Source organism: Chamaea fasciata, unplaced genomic scaffold (genome assembly GCF_029207755.1).
Source record: "Chamaea fasciata isolate MVZ Bird 193981 ecotype frontalis unplaced genomic scaffold, bChaFas1.0.hap1 SCAF_15, whole genome shotgun sequence".
In the NCBI taxonomy this organism is placed as follows: Eukaryota; Metazoa; Chordata; class Aves; order Passeriformes; family Sylviidae; genus Chamaea; species Chamaea fasciata.
This window is the reverse complement of record NW_027094100.1, coordinates 8,235,904-8,251,256: the sequence shown is the minus strand read 5'-3', so window position 1 is coordinate 8,251,256 and position 15,353 is coordinate 8,235,904. Positions and strand designations below refer to the sequence as shown.

At 46.7% G+C, this 15,353-nt stretch overlaps 1 protein-coding gene across 3 annotated transcripts in view; it reads left to right on the top strand.

Annotated features, from left to right (window-relative positions):
• Positions 1 to 14,358, top strand: part of KLHL3 (kelch like family member 3) — a 48,924-nt gene extending 34,566 nt beyond the window's left edge. For all 3 annotated transcript variants that reach the window (XM_066196833.1, XM_066196835.1, XM_066196834.1), the window contains exons 9-15: positions 755 to 872; positions 1,611 to 1,808; positions 3,047 to 3,148; positions 5,668 to 5,796; positions 8,947 to 9,087; positions 9,290 to 9,433; positions 9,675 to 14,358. In XM_066196833.1, the coding sequence (XP_066052930.1) occupies positions 755 to 872; positions 1,611 to 1,808; positions 3,047 to 3,148; positions 5,668 to 5,796; positions 8,947 to 9,087; positions 9,290 to 9,433; positions 9,675 to 9,703 (861 nt within the window). In that variant the 3' untranslated portion in view covers positions 9,704 to 14,358. The remainder of the gene's footprint in view (positions 1 to 754; positions 873 to 1,610; positions 1,809 to 3,046; positions 3,149 to 5,667; positions 5,797 to 8,946; positions 9,088 to 9,289; positions 9,434 to 9,674) is intronic.
• Positions 14,359 to 15,353: the final 995 nt, after the last annotated feature.

Here is a 15,353-nt window from a genome sequence, read left to right as displayed (position 1 = left end):
GTTTTGTGGTCTTCTCACTTTGCCACCAGTGTCCACCCCTTGCTGTTGCTGGTAGTGCAGACTGGGGCTGGATGAACCCTTAGCCTGACCCAGCAGAGTGGTTCTTACGTTCCTGAGGTTGCCCTTGACCACCGTGACATAGTTCTTCCCCTCCTGTAAGGAACTCGGGGTTTAATTCCTGCATTTGCTTCACTACCTGTGGCAGCCAAAAGCCTTAATGAAGCTGACAAATCACATCCTTCAGCAGCCCAGACCCCCCGGGTGGTGACAGTTCTGGTGATTTCCCTGAGTGTCGCCTTCCCCGCAGGTGGCACCGCAGCTGTCACGTTTTATTTGCTAAGTGGCATTGATTATTTTTAGCACCACCATGGAGATAATGACTAAACAGTGGGCCACCAGTGGAAATCATGCTGGAATCTTCTTCACTTAAAAACACTTGTGCAGCGAGTCTTGGGTATGCCGTGATGCCAAAAGGTTTTGTATTTCAAGTAGAAATTGGGCAAGTTGCCCACCTTGGACACAGTGAGGAAGGGTAAATGGGGTGGCCATATTTAGCATGCATTGAATTGGAGAGAAATTTTTCCCCCTTGAAACATAATTGCCTGAAATAAGTGTCCCTGCAGAGGCTTCTAGCTGGCCTTCAGCACTTGTTTTGGCAGCTGCTCTTGATCAGGTTGTGGTGATGGTTTCTCTGCAGAGAGCAGCTGCCCAGGGTCATGTCTGAGGTTTTCTAGCTCTTCTCTTCCCTCTGCAGGTGATGATTGTGGTGGGTGGGCAAGCGCCCAAAGCCATTCGCAGTGTGGAGTGCTATGATTTTGAGGAGGAGCGGTGGGATCAGGTTGCTGAGCTTCCCTCACGGAGATGCAGAGCAGGTAAAGGGAACTTTGCTGCAACCTTCTTTGTTTCCCTAATGCAGCTCTTCAGCACTGGATGGATGTCCTTAGTCCTTCCTTTAGCTTCCTCTGTGCCCCTGGCCTCAAGCAGCTCTTTCTTTTTGCCATTCCTTACTCTTCTTTCCCTACAGATCTCTTTCCCTTCTTGTTCAGATGGGTGTCCTGCTCTCTAGTGGGGTTGCTCCTGCCTGCCAGCCCTCCACAGCCACTGTCTCCCCTTCATCCTCTCTGTCTCCTGGCTGTTCCTCCATCAGTGTTTCCCCTCCTCCTCCCCTGTTGTTGTCTTGGCAGCCCACAGGGGTCCAGTTTTTCTTGCTGGTTTCCTAGTGAAAATCAAAGGAGCTGAGTCAGTCCCTCTTGGTGAGGAGGAGTGAGTGACGGAGAGCAGATCTTTAAGCTGGGAGCGTTCCTCCAGAAACATCTGACAGGGTTGCGAATGTGGCTCACCATTTGGTGTTCCCTCTGGCTCACAGAATTACTCATTCAGGTGTTAACTCCATCTGTGCCTTATGCTGCCACGTTTTCATGTGCATTTCACCTCCCATACGACACGTATGTTTCCTCATGCTCGCCTTCAACACTGCCAACCCGCAGAAAACGCCAAAGCCTTGCCTTGTGCTCTGCCTTTCACACTGCGGCAGGCAAGCAGGACCTAAGACGGATCCTACTCTCTTCCCAAGGTGTTTGCTGTAAAAACCCCTCTCCTCTTTTCCCCAGGCGTGGTGTTCATGGCTGGCAATGTCTATGCCGTGGGGGGCTTTAACGGGTCGCTGCGGGTGCGCACGGTGGACGTGTACGACGGCGCCAAGGACCAGTGGACGTCCATTGCCAGCATGCAGGAGCGGCGCAGCACGCTGGGCGCCGCCGTGCTCAACGACCTCCTCTACGCCGTGGGTGGCTTCGATGGCAGCACGGGTAGGTGGCAGGGCAAAAAACCTGTGCCTGACCTGGAAAAATGTGATTTCAGAGGCCTCGCAGGGATTGTGGAGTTTCAGGGAGGTTTCTTGTCGCAATAGGACACGAAATCAAGATGCTTGACTGCAGGGGCGATGGGGTAACAGTTTTCCTAGCCATTGAAGAAGTGGCATTGACATACTGGTCCCAGGCTGAAAGGCAAGGGATTAGGAAGTGGGATTGCAGGAGCGTGGTGGGAATTACAGGCTTGGGAGGAGGTGGAAGGCAGTAGAAATCAGAAGGCTTTATTTACAACTCATTCAGCTCTTTTATAACGTGCTGCGCTAAAAGGCACGTTATTGGTCTGTAGGACTGACACCTCTCCCGTTGGCTAAGTAACAGAAATAGCAAACAACACCTGTTGTTATGGGAAAGGAATATTGTTTACCCAAGGTTGTTTTGGGAAAAAAGAAAACTGTTGAAAAGTTTCATTTGGGAAGAGCTAGCAATTCTCAGGCTCAGAAAATACTGGGTCCACAGTTCCTGTGCCCTTCCTCTGTGGTTCTGTAGAGAAAGAGCCAGGAATGGGGTTTGGTGTGTAACTACCCATGTGCGTGCTCTGACCTGTCAGTAACTGCAGAGAATCTCACCCTTATTATTTTCTTTAGTGATACAGTTCTTTCAGCCTTGTTCTCTGTATGATTATGCTTTTTCTGGGCTGAAAAGGGATTTTTCCTTGTTTCAGTTAAATTTTTCATAGCAACATGAATAAAATACGAGCGAGGAATCTTACAGGGTGTGTGTGCCTGGGATTTATCTTGGCATAGCTGCGTGTTTGAATTCACACTTCTGCCTCTGCTGAAAAGCTCTGCCACTTGGTTAAGCCCTGTACTAACTATTGCAGCAGGGTCTGGGGGAATTTTTAAACCTTTGCATGGACATTTTGTAATGCTTGAAAGGATGTGGGGATTTTGAGCCTTGGAATCTGGACTCTGCTCACCTTGGTGTCCTCAGCACACTGGAGAGGCAGCAGTCCCAGGGCAGGGGTGATGGGGTAACTGTTTTCCCAGCCACTGAAGAAGTGGCATTGACATGCTGGTCCCAGGCTGAAAGGCAAGGGATTAGGAAGTGGGATTGCAGGAGCGTGGTGGGAATTACGGGCTTGGGAGGAGGTGGAAGGCAGATGAAAGTGCAACACCAATCTTTTTTTCTTCTCTTTTTTTTTAATTAGAAAACCTGTGTATCCCCTTTTTAACTAGGTCTGGCATCAGTTGAGGCCTATAGCTATAAAACCAATGAGTGGTTTTTTGTGGCTCCCATGAACACAAGAAGAAGCAGTGTTGGAGTTGGAGTTGTGGAGGGTAAGAAAATCAGCAGCCATTTCCATCAAGCAAATGTTAATGTGTCAAACAGAGGCCTGAATGGTTAAGTGCAGTAGGAGGGAATGGCAAGAACTGTTCCCCAGACCAGTTGGGAAAGATTCATTTTATATGATGTAATTGCTGCAACTTTTTCCATTCTCCCCTTTATCTTGGTGAAAAATCATGTGTAGCTTTCCAAGAGCCTCACACCTGTATCAGACCAGCCCCTGCATCCTGTGAATGCAATTAGGTGTGTGCAGGTTTCTTTGAATCCAAATTCTTCCTGGGCTGCTTCTGGCTGGTGAAAGGCAGTGCTGCTGTGCAGTGGATGCTGCTGCTGCCGACAGACGCTGCGTGGACAGAATACCCATCACGGAAAATCTGCTCAGCCAGAGGAGCAGGAGCAGAGTTTGTCCCACAGCCCCAAGCCGGTGGTTTGGCAGGAATACTAAAACCTGTGTTTATTGACATCAGGCACAGCTCTGCTGTGGTTCCTCTATGAGCAGGGGCTGACGACAGCAAAGGCCGGTGCTGCGGCAGCTCAGAGCCAGGTGGGAGGCCTGGGAGGATGGTGGCAGCTCTGGCACCTTGGTGTCAGCACCAAATCGGGGGGAGGTGGAACTGAGCAGCTTGGTTTGGACTCGGGAGAATGAAAAGTTCAAGGAGGAACCATTTCTTTCTTTACAAAATCTATTCTGAAGCAGGTGAAAGGCTTTATTTGAACTTTAATGTGGCATAGCACTTTCCAATTAGTGCAGTGCAGACCAGCTTTGGCACAAGCCTTATTATAAAGCATATAAACCATGCTTTACAGTGCTTTGGTTTGACCTGTTTGAGTGGGAAGTACATGGAATATGTTAATGTACATGAAATGTGTTTATGTGAGAAGAAGAAGGAAGATAAAGTCAGAATAAATAGTGGTCATTAACTTAAATTTGCATATTTAGAAGCACCTCCTTCAAAATTGGCCCATGCTTGGGAAGTGCTGGGCTGCTATCAATCATTGGAATTTCTTCAAGTGGCTTGAATGCAGTAAAAGTATTAAATATGGACCTGAGAGATGCATTTCTATGGACAGATTTTTTACTGGAGACTTACGAAATCCTTTTCTTTTGCTTTGTTTGAAAGCACAAATAAGTGTTGCATATGTTGGAGTCCATGATAAAAATAATGAGGGTGTGTGATGGGCACAAGAGCTGATCATACTGGTGTAGGGAACAAGCTGCAGCCTGCAGTCAATCCACAGGGTTCATCTGAATGTGACAGAAATTGATGATCTGAAATATACTGTAAATACCTAATAATCTATGCCATCTGGGGAAATTATCTTGTCTTGCTTGCACTCTTGCCTGATTAATTGACAAATACCAGGCAGGACCAACAGCACAAATAAGAGTTTGAAATGTTCCTAAAGACAGGAAGATGCAGAAGGAGGCCATGAGTGGGCCTAAGGGAGAAAGAAAAAAGCCAGTCTGTTCTTGGAGCCTTGCAAACATCCAAAAACAGGAGGATGCAAAAGCCTAAGGCTGAAGATAACTGCTGGTGGGAGTCTTGTGCATGCAAAGAATTGCACAGCTCATTCACGGCTCATTCTGCAGTCATGGATTGAGAATTGATATTATTTCTAGGTTTTGTACAAAAATTCAGGTTAGAATTTTTCTACATATTTGTCAAGCTTTTAAAATTGTTGTTTATTGTAGCATCTAGGAGACCTGGACTCAAACCAGAATGCCATGCGCTGTCTGCTTTAGTAAGAAGAGTCCTTCTCTGCTCAGAGAATTAACTGCCTAAATCCAGAACAAGCTGATAGATGATACAGGGAGACAAGGGGAGAGGATCACTCGGGCCTGGGAACAGAGGACAGTAGAGCATCAGCCTTGTTCCATGTTTGATGCAGTCCCATGATATCTGATTGTGCTGTTCTGGTCTCAGTGTGTGTTAATCAGCTTTCAGTGAGTTGAGGTAGGGAGGGCTGGGTACCCCATGAGACCCTCACAAGACAGGTGTATATACAGGTGTGTCCTGTGCTGTCACCCCTGGGCACCAGTGACCAGCTGGCCTCGGCTGTGCTTGCAGCATCTCTGGGTTTAGATTTGGCCTAAGTTCTACAGAGCCAGGTCTGGGTTTCTTTGCAGGCATTATGTTATTAGAAGAGGCTGTTTTGTGTTTATTGCTCACGTGATGCTGTAATTAACGTGCAGTGACAGCCTTTGACAGCACACCTGAACGGGGGGAGAACCCTCCATCAACAGAACATGCTCTGATAAGCCCTCTTCTCCTGGGCCAACAAGTGATTTGGAAAACCCTCTGGGCAAGCTGTTGTGTTGTATCCTCGTGTTGCTGACAATTTAACAGCTCTACAGCCACTCCTGTCTGCGAGCCCACTCCAGATCCCTTTGCCAGGCTTTTCCCCAGACATCGGGGTGGGTTTAGTGTCTCCTGGAGCCGCCCGCAGGCAAGATGTGTCCCCGCGGGCTGGGCTGTGGCTGTAAGGTGAGCCGTGGCTGTGTGTGTTGCAGGGAAGCTCTACGCCGTGGGGGGCTACGATGGAGCATCGAGGCAGTGCCTGAGCACGGTGGAGCAGTACAACCCCGCCACCAACGAGTGGACCTACGTGGCTGACATGAGCACGCGGCGCAGCGGGGCAGGTACCGCTCGGGATGCCACCCTCTCTGCTCACAGACAGGATGGAAAAGTGGGATTTGGCATTGCTGGCCTTGCAAGTGCAACCTCTTACACCCTCTTTTACCCCCCACCCCTCTTCCCGTGAGGGGTAAAAATGTAATGTAAAAATGTAATGGCGTGGGAGCTCTCAACAGCTCTCCTGACTTCGACAAAATCTGCCAAATTGAGATTGATTTCTGGATTAATGAAATAATGTTCGGTGTCTCTAAGTAGCCCTGCTATAACAGATGCATCTCACTTGTAAGCAGAGAGCTCTCTTTCCAAATTGCCAGCTGCAGACACAGCTGGGCACGGGAAAGCCAAGCTGCACCTCCCTCTCCCCTATCATTTTACAGTTTCAGATGGATTTTCATTTTGGATCTTCCTGCAAGTGCCCAGTGGGTGCTTTGCAACACAAACCACATCTGCACATTGGGTGATATGTAGGATAACAGAATTTATCCCAGATTGTCCCTGCTTAGCTAGTTTCTAGTTTGTTTTTTGTTGGCAAGAGTTGGTGATCTGGAGGATTAGAGGAAAGGACTTGTGAAAGAATCAGATTCTAGTCCTGATGGTTTCGAATTTCCTACATGATCATGGGCCAGGTAGCAATTTGTCTTCTCTGTGATTGTTCCTCTCTGAAAGGGATAAGAGCTCTTGTTCACTGTATTTAAAATCATCTTCAGGTGAATGGGAATTTGTCACTGTTGGTCCTAAAGCTCGATGTGTGCCGTGTGTCCTCCCTGATGTTAAATTGTGCAGTTACCCACAGCCAAGCCTGGGGGCTGCTCTTTGGGGCTGCAATGACCCTGCAGGTTAAGCTGTGGTAGAAGTTCCCTTTTGAGCTGGGCAGTTTGAGGCTGCTCTCTACATCCTCACTCTCTTTCCTCACTCCAGTATCTTTTCTGTAGCTCCAGGTGAGATAAATATGGACGCACTGTTGTCTTGAGTTCTGTTGAAGAGGTTTGTAGTGTCTGCTTGATGCTTAAACCTTGTCCAGTGCAGCCTTCCAGGGGAGCAAAATTAGTATCTCCTATTGTTGGCAGTGTGTAGAGACAGCAAGAATTTTGTCCCTGTAGTGAAATGGATTTTAGTGAGTTGTCTTTGTTGGAAACACTCTGCTCTGAGTGCTGCCTTACAAGTGTTTCTCCACATAGCAAGTCCTTTGTTAGGAATACTCCTACTCCCTGCCAAATTTCTTTGCAGTTTTTTGTTTCCCACCTGAAAGCTGAGCTCCTCAGGCTCTGGTTGTCCCCCAGGTGCCCCTCCAGCAGGGACTGGAAGGGACTGCCCAGTGCCACTGGCCACGAGTGGTGCTGCAGCACGATCTGCTGTACTACTCCAGAAATGACACCGTGCTCTGCACTGCTGTCCCTGTGCTGACATCTAGTGGGGGTGAGGGCAGATGTCCCCAAGTCCCTGAAGCCACCCCAAGTCCCTGGGGCTGTGGGGATGTGCAGGTGCTGCCCAGGTTTTGTAGAATCATAAATTTTTTTAGATTGGAAAAGACCTTTAAGATCATCAGGTCCCACTGTTAACCCAGCACTGCCATGTTCACTGCTAAACCACGTCCCCAAATGCCACATCTGCACATTTTTTTGAACACTCCCAGGGTTTGCTGGACCAGGTGGGGGGTTCCCTTCCCCTGCTGGCAGGGATGTTCTGTCCCTGTGTGCAGTTTCATGTGGAGTGTTTCCATCTCTTTTACTCTCTCACTTGCTAAATTAGTTTACTCATTAAGTTATTTCTTACAAGTATAAAATTTCTGTTAACAGCTGAGTATAGTCAAATGCCAAGGTGCTGCACACCCAGGCTGCTGGGCTCAGTTAAGTGACTTTCCGTTTCCCAGTGAACTGGGAGAAACTGCTACAGCTCAGGAGCCAGGACACACATTTGGATGTGTTCTGCTCTTCCCAAGTTGTGCATGTTGGAGTGCTTCAACCACACCAAGGATGTGGCCCAGTAAGGTGGATATTTATGGCAGTTAGAGATTAATTATATGTTTGCCAGAGGTGAACCATGAATGCCAATGTCATATTAGGATTTCAGCACCTCTTGGTACAGTGAGAGGAGGCTGGCCAAAACCAAACCCAGCAGTAGCAAGCTATGATAATTTGGAGAAGGGAGAGGTGACAGTGGTAGACCTATGTACCTGTCCCCAGATAGGGATGCTCCTGATGGAGCTGCTGAGCCTGGGTGGTGCCTGTTCTCTGGCTCAGCAGCTGTTCCTGTCCTCTCCTTTCCTGGCCAGGAAAGATCCTTGCGCAGGGACCAAGTCGAAAACCTGCTGATATCAGGCGGGCAGAGCCCCTCTCCTCCCTGCACACCAGTTAATGCCCATGGTTGAAATGATGTGATTCAGATCTCTTTCTGTTTTACTAACATCCCACCTTGTTAATTTTAATAGAGGCCTTTGAACCTATTAATGAAGATATGTTGCTGGAAGTTTTAACTCTCACGGATTGGTGAACATTTTAATTAACTAATTTATTTAATATTAGGCAGAAGTAGCTTTAAGATCCCTGTCATTCCCAGAGATTTGGCCAGGGGCCTTCAAAAATAGCTGAGAAGGTGGCATTGGAGGCGCCTTGTCTGTGCCGAGTGCTGCCAGGTTTTGGGGTGGGAGTGGGAGGAGAGGAACCAAGTGGCAGCTTCAAGAGCTGTGAGTTGTAACTTGTAGAGGTGAGGAAGATCATCCAAGGGATGAAGTCATGTGGCACAGGGGCAGTAGGATAAACAAAAGTGAAAGTTATGAAAGGGAGAATCAGGCTAAAAGCAGAGGGTCCCATGGCAGAAAATATCAGGCAGATGGGAACAAGGTGGGGTGGGAGGCAGAGAGCAAGTCAGTGCAAAGAGATGGAATAAAGAGCGGGGAACGTTCTGGGACCAGACTGCTGATCTCGGATAGCCTGACAGCTTCCCAAGAGGGGACATCTGCCAGGCATTACTGTGCAGGTTGCTGTCGTGCCACGGGGTGGGTGGGTGCAGAGTTGACCACGTGCCCGGTGACCTTGATGCACACGTGGCCCATGTGTTTGAGAGTGCCTTGGGGCGGCCAAGGCCGTGCCCAGCAGGAGCAGCAGGGCCCTGCAGCCCTGTCCCTGAGCTGGGGCTGACCTGGCTGTGCTCGGCAGGTGTCGGCGTGCTCAGCGGGCTGCTCTACGCCACCGGCGGCCACGACGGGCCCCTGGTGAGGAAGAGTGTGGAGGTCTATGACCCAGGGACAAACACCTGGAAGCAAGTAGCAGACATGAATATGTGTAGAAGAAATGCAGGTAAGCACGACAAGCCTTTCTGTGGTGGTTGGCTCACTTGTCTGTGTGTGGTTTATCCATGTGCTCGTGGCGTATGTGTTTGGTGTTGTAAAAGATAAAAACGGGAGTTGAGGGATCTGCTTGGGAGTGAATCGGAATGTGGCAGCAGCGTGCTGTGGGGGATGAGATAGCCCATGTCTCACCATCTGTGCTCTGCTTTGAGGTGTGTGTGCGGTGAATGGTCTCCTCTACGTGGTGGGAGGCGATGATGGTTCCTGCAATTTGGCCTCCGTGGAGTACTACAACCCCAGCACGGACAAGTGGACGTTGTTGCCAACCAGCATGAGCACAGGGAGGAGTTATGCAGGTAAACAGGCAGTGGGGGAGTGAGCAGCAGTGGGCTCATCCATAGACTTTAGGGCTGTGCCCCCTGAAGCTTTACTTTTATTTCTTTTTGTATTTTTCATGTTGATTTCAGTAGAAGAAACTTCACAGAAGTGGGAGACACCTCCCTTGTTGCTGGCCTTTGGCTTTGCAGGATGATTGTAGCCACCTGGCAACCCAGGAGCTGCTCCTACCCTAACTGTGTCTGTCTGTTCTTACAACAGGTGTGGCTGTGATTCACAAACCCTTGTGACACACGATCAAGCCAATGTGAGGAGCAGAAGTGGAGTGGATCCAGCTAGGTGGTGTTGGGAAGATGACTGACTTCTGACTTGACCCATCTCATTGCTGTTAATGTCTTAGCATGACAAGTGATACGTTGCAAGCATCATCCACTCTGCAGTGGATTGCATAGCCAAGTGAAAATCCCTCTGGGGACATGTTCCATGCTAGACATGAGGTGTTGCTTGTTATCTGTGGTGCAATCAACTGTTCTTCTCGATGGCATGTGTCCTGAGATAAACGCTGTGCTTGGACTGCAGGCACAGGATTTCTTGTGTGAAACAAAACTGCTATGTTTGGGCATGTGAGTAAAAATGGAACGTTTCTGGATTTCTTCCCTACTGATGCTCCATGCACATCATTGATTGAACTACTTACTCACTGTGCCTGGAGGGTGGACTTCAATATTGGCAGTGGAAACTTCTGAGTTCCAACAGAGAAAAACAGCAGAAATGGACTGGATCAGGGTGGTCTGGCTCGAGTGTGACGCTGTCTCAGTCATACGTTTGTACATGCCACTGGACTGCTGTGTGTATCCCTGAAATGCTCGTGGAAATAAACACCATGTGGTTTTTCTACTTGCCATGAATGCTGTGTGCTGTGCGTGACGGGACCTGCTGGGCAGTGCCTTTCCCTGGGGCTGAGCCACACAAAACTCCACAGCCCCACACAACACACGCTGCTCCCACGGGGTTTATTGCTCCTGGGAAACAAATGTTGCTTGAATAGAAAATGTTCCCAACCCACACGTTTCAGCTGTGCTGAAAGCTTCAGTTCTAGCTCTGTCCAGCATCTCAATGCCATTTCATAATAGAGCATTTAGATGTTAAAAAAAAAAACCTTATGGTGCCATTAATGTAGAGACATTCCATACAGCGAGAGCCCTCTGTCACCCAGGCAGGGATTAATGAGCCATCTAAAATACCTGCAGTGTTTTAATGCTTCCAGACCATGGAGATTAAGTAATCACTGTCACTGTAATTGCTATTTTAGTCTTGCCCTTACTGAAAGCATTCCTCTATTAGTATGAATCCTCATAAGATTATTCAAAACAGACAAATCTAGGTCCAGATGTAAGGGACCTGTCTTGCTTCTATACCAAATTCTTAAAGTTTTCTGTTTAGGAAGACGTTTGTCTTTGAAATAACTTTTTGTGTCTCCCTATGAGCTCTGACATGCTTCTGCATTCAGAGGTGAGCTCCCAGAAGCTCCCCAGCTAAAGGGAACTAGTGAAGAAAAATATTGTCTCTACTCTTTTTCTTGTTGTCTGGGGTTTTATTTGTTTTGTTTTCCCCTTGAAGATCAGCTGAGGCTTTTTGTTATGGGCAGCTGTCCAATGTCGTTTTGCTGGTTTCTGTCCCCATAGATCTGCTCTGTGTGACCTTAGACAGTAGAGAAGAAAAATACTTAAACATTTATTTCAGAGGGATCTAAGCTGCATCATCTTGTGCTGCTTTTGTAGAGGAGTGGGTTACTTCTATAAATACGTAGTCTTTGGTGTTTGAGTTGACACAGTCCTTGTAAGATGGGTGCCTGTTCACTGTGGGAGAAACAGCCCCTGCCTGTGTTGTCACTACCCTGCAGAGGGGCTGGCATTCCCTTCATGGGGAATGTGAGGTAGCTCCCACTCCTCTTTGGATGTTCTTGCTTTTACAAACAAGGGCAAGCTGTCTAAAGAAAAGGCATTACTACTCTCTATGCCTACCCTTCCACTATATGTGAGCTCAGAGATCTTGACAATAGTAATTTAAAAAAAAAATAAAAATTAATATTTTCCATAATACCCTTTAAACCTTTTTATTTGAGTTTTACAATCTGCAGCGAGACGTGCCAAAATAGTAGTGTGACATGCTGCTCTCCTGTGAGGTGCTGCTTACTGTAAAAGCCATTGAGGCTGGTAGGAATGTATCCCAGTGGGATTGTATCCCAGTAGGAATGTACCCTGGTAGGAATGTTTCCCAGTAGGAGTGTTTCCCTGACTGCAGCTGCCTTCAGATCTCAGAGTCCTGAGATGCACCTTTATGGTGGCATAAGGAAGGTGATGGGGCCTCAGCTGGGAGAGACTCAAATTCACTGGCCCAAAAGGTGGTTCCCTTCCATGCAGCTTGGGAATAAAGGATAAAATGGGCCAGACAAAGCATTTCAGTCTGAGGAGGCCTCTCGTGTTAGGTGAAGGTGACTGGACAAGGGCATTTTGGCACACGTGGCCCTTGTTAGGTCTGGTATAGACATAAAGCTAAATAAACTCCTTTATAAACTACTGTACTGCCCAACTGCAGCTCAACAGTTGGGAGCAGGTCCCAGCCAACATTCTCACACCTCTGGCTTCACTGGAGTAAAGGCAAATACTATCCAGAGACTGAGTTTATGTGGGCTGGAGGTGAAAATTGGTCGGTACTGCTAGAGAGGTGCAAGGTTGCAATTTGCTGTGTTTGTCAGAGGTGAAAAGTGGGTATACCTGGAGGTGGGATAAATTTTATCTGCTGCTATCCATCTGTTCATAAACCTTCCTTGCTCATAAGGAAAACAGGTTTTGGTGGTTCCCTGCTCTTCTAAAATGGCACCTCTGCCCAGTGCTGGCCCAGAGCTGTGGCTTGCTGGACAGGGCTAGGACTCACAGCCCTTGCCAGGGACGAGTGATGCTGTTCCAGCTGCAGCCAGTTCTCGATGGCAAATGACACATTTCCTCCCTTCCTTCCCAAACGTTGCAGTGTTATGCAAGTCAAGTGACCTCGTTTTCCAGCTATGCAATACAAACAACCATAACGTGTGATAAACCAGCTGTACCCCCCACTCCCAAAATGCTTTTGGAATTTGTCTTTGGCGTGTGGTTTTGTGTTTGTATTGTTCATTTTGAGCACCTGAGCCAGATCCTTTACAGATTGCCTTTTTCTAGGACTGAAAACGTAGCATTAGCACTAACAAATTTTACTGTAAATATTTTTATAAGACAGTTTAAAATAATTTTTGGATTGCTTTTTATGGTCTTCAATGACATTTCTGGACCTAATCTGTGCACTCTAGTGTGGTTTTTGCTGGCTGTGGTGTAGGTGTGGCTCTGTATGTTCTCTGCACAAGAAATGCCATGTTGTAAGAAAGATCTGGGATAGCTGTTGTGTTGGTTTTAATGTTGAAATGATAGCATTGGGCTCCACATTATGAGATAAATTCAAACCCATTACCTCAGACACCAGTAGGCTCTTAGATTATTGGTTATTTTACAACAATTTCAATACCTTGATTTAATTTTCTTGTGCCATGAGTTTGGTTCCTGGGTAGTTTGGGGGACAAGCTGTCACTTGGTGGTTCTGTTTCTTGGCTCCTGCATGAGCTGCTTGAAGACAGAGATACTCTGCTCACAGCAGCCTGGGCAGAACCCCCCAGGTTGCCAAAATCAGACAAATTATTGCAGGAGCTTTAGTAAAAGCTTTAGAGACCGAACTTGGACCTCTTCCTCACATTGGTCCTTTGTGAATATGAACACTTTCCTCAACTCCTTCTGTTGTAATCTCTTTTTGGGGTCACCCTGTGCTTGACCCCCTGTTGGGACTCTGGCCTTGGGTTTCCTAGAGAGGGCTTTGCTCTTGTAGAAAAGCACCCCAGGATGAGCCCCAACCCCAACAGCATCATCTGTGGTGCACACCCTGCTGGGCTTGCAAAGCAGGGTAGATTTGCCTCAAGCAATCTGTTGTTTAAACAAGTTTGAATAAAGTCCATCTTTTCCACTGGTGCCTAATAGATAAATTGGGGGTGATTAAAATCAATTTTCAGTTCATTCAGTTTTTCCAAACAGTGTCTTTTTATGGATGTGTACAACAAGTAATTACCATAGATACACTTGGCAGCGTTTGCATGTCAGCACTATGAAAGCTTAATACTGTTCTCTGGTTTACATTGTTTGGAGACCGAAAGCCCTAATATCCAGTGAGGTGTGATGCCTGTTCATCAGGCCAACGTGATGGCTCAACAGATAAATGCTGTTCATCAAACTACTCTGATGGTTCAACAGATGAATGCAGCTCAGTCTTAACCTTTGGGATTCATTATTCATATATTATCAAAGCAGTTTCCCCTTTGCCCCACATCATGCCCAAAAATCACTTTCATGTGAGCAAAATTTGTTGCTCAAAGCTGCAGTGTCTGGGAGTGTGCTCGACATTATGGTCTGAATATGGGCTCATTCACTTTTTTTCATCTGCCCTTATCTTTGTTCATGAGTTTATAAATTATTTTCCTCTACAGTGACAATAAATAAATGAATATTGATAATTTTAATTTGTATATTTTATGTGTAAAGAACCTCAAGGGTAATGAATGATTGTGAAATAATTTACCTGGGTGTGAAATTTTTTGGTTTTGTAAACCAGACTTTGTTGGTTCAGTAGCTGACAGTATACTGTAACAAGTTATTTGACTGTTTAGCTCATTTTTTAAATTAAAGGGTTTTTTTTTTTTTGCATGAGTGTGGAGGACAAAGGACTTTGCAAAGTAATTCTCTTGATAGCTGTCTTGTCCAGTGTGACGAACGACTCAAGAAACATTCTTCACTGATATATTTATATCATGAAAGAAAATCACACTGTAGTTCCCCATAATTTAATTTGAATAAAAACTGGACTAATTAAACTTTTCTGGGTCTGTTTTGACGTCATTGGCTTCTGACAGTGAGGAACAATCTCATCACCTGGCTTTATTTGCCCCCTCTTCAATTACAGCAGGTAGCAGCCCTGGGGTTCCTCTGCCCCTTGGTGTGGGTCAGTGGCACTCACACGTGCTGATGCTGAGATGTTGCCCTGAGGCTGTCCCAGACTCTGCTCTGCTCCTTTTCCAAGGGAAGTTGAAAGCATTTCTCTTGGGGGTAGGTAAGCCCTTGGTTCAGGGCATCCTTGGCAGAAGACAGAACCTCTTAGGGAATGGTGCTGGGAAGAGGGAAAAACACGAAAAATGAGAGTTTAGCACCTGGGACTCAGTATTTCTTAACAACACCAAGTAACACATTAACCAAGTCACCCAAGTCATTTTGCCTTATGCCCACAAAACATCTCACTGAGCTCTCTGGTTTTCCAGAAATGCTCCTTGTGCCTCCCTCATCTGTTAACACCAATGTACGACATCAAATTTACTATGTGGGATCCTGAAATTTAATTACCTGATACACAGATAATGAATGGCACATTGTGGGTTGCTCTATGCAGCTGGGGAACTTTGCAATTATTCCTTATTTCATTTCAAAATGACTTTTCTCTTGTGCACCTGGCTCCTTTTAATTCATTTTTTAAAACTGATAAATCTATGAATCCAGGAACCTGCAGCTAAAGGAGAACCTTGGAAATCCAGGGAGAAATCTCACTACCTTGATTTTGCTGCCTGATTTTTTTTCTGATATTACTGTTTCTTTTTGCATCTTCTATTTTCACCTTTGGGCATGTTTTCCACCCTTGACAGGGCAGAAACTGCAGTAGCTGCCACCTTGCCTCATTCACCTCAGATGGGTAAGGGTTAGGGTTAGAGTTTTGCAGTGAGGAAAGGAAAAGCAGAGAGGAAAAGAAAGAAAATAGAGGAAAAACATCCAGCGGGGTTACAAGTTCAGAAAAGCAGCTCCTCTCTTTGTTATTGGGTAT